At 51.0% G+C, this 1,022-nt stretch overlaps 1 protein-coding gene across 1 annotated transcript in view; it reads right to left on the reverse strand.

The window, feature by feature from the left end:
* Positions 1 to 687: 687 nt before the first annotated feature.
* The window catches only part of Elp6 (elongator acetyltransferase complex subunit 6), a 12,270-nt gene continuing 11,935 nt past the window's right edge, over positions 688 to 1,022 (reverse strand). The window contains exon 7 of the mRNA XM_023700646.1: positions 688 to 1,020. Within this exon, the coding sequence (XP_023556414.1) occupies positions 936 to 1,020 (85 nt within the window). The 3' untranslated portion in view covers positions 688 to 935. The remainder of the gene's footprint in view (positions 1,021 to 1,022) is intronic.

Consider the following 1,022-nt stretch of genomic DNA (forward strand, 5'->3'; position numbering starts at 1 on the left):
TTACACTCTAAATTTTACTTGACCCTGACTATCCTAACAATGAAAAAAAGTATTAAAAAATTTCAAAGTAAAATCTGGCATAGGGCTGGCCAGATAGCTCAGCAAACTAAAGTGCCTGCTTAGGCAGAGCACAGCAGCCACAGTTCGATCCCCAGCAAGCCATGTTGGCCCTGCCCCAGGGTGGCTGAGACAGGGACTAGACTGGGAGTGGAGGCACAAGCCTGCAACCCCAGCACTTGGGAGGCTGAAAACAGGAGAATCACTACAAGTCCAATCTACATAGTGAGACCCTGTAGACGCTGTACTAATACACTAAAAAGAAAAGCTGGGCATGCTGGTGTCCTCATGTAATCCCAGCATTCTGGAGACTGAGACAGGAGAATCCCAAATTTAAGCCCACCCTGGACAACACAGCAACTTAGCAAGACCATGTTAAAAAAAAAGGCTAGGAATGTACCTCACTGCAAAAATGCGGGGCTCAGCCCCCAGTATCAAAAAGGAACCTGAAATAAAGCTAGTGCAGTGGTACATTCCTGTAGTACCAGCTACCTGGTACACTGACGAAGGAGGTTTACGTGAACACAGGAGTTCAAGACCAGACAACAATACGGTGAGATCCTATCTGAAAAAGAAAAAGTAAAAGAACCAAACTGGAATCCCAGCACTCAGGAGGCTGAGGCGGGAGGATCACTCTAAGTTTGAGGGCAGCCTGGGCTACGTAGTGTGCATACAGGAGGCTGGGCAGGGCCAGCCGGGCCCTCTCGGCAGGGCCAAGGCACACAGTACACAAGCCACCACAGTGCCACTCACTGGCCACCACGGAGCTGCAGTCCAGCCTGCGCTGCTGCTACCCAGGCACAAGGCCCATCCCTGCTTGGTCCTGTATTGTCCATGTCCAGTGAGTCCAGCATAGCCTTAGTGGCTCCCAGCTCTGGTCACAGGACAGCAGGAGACAAGCCTTTGGCGAAGAAGGACACAGTCTTGTCCTGTATCTTGTACTGGTAGGTGAGGCTCCGATCCCT

This window comes from Octodon degus, unplaced genomic scaffold, assembly GCF_000260255.1.
Source record: "Octodon degus isolate 3935 unplaced genomic scaffold, OctDeg1.0 scaffold00126, whole genome shotgun sequence".
NCBI classification, from domain to species: Eukaryota; Metazoa; Chordata; class Mammalia; order Rodentia; family Octodontidae; genus Octodon; species Octodon degus.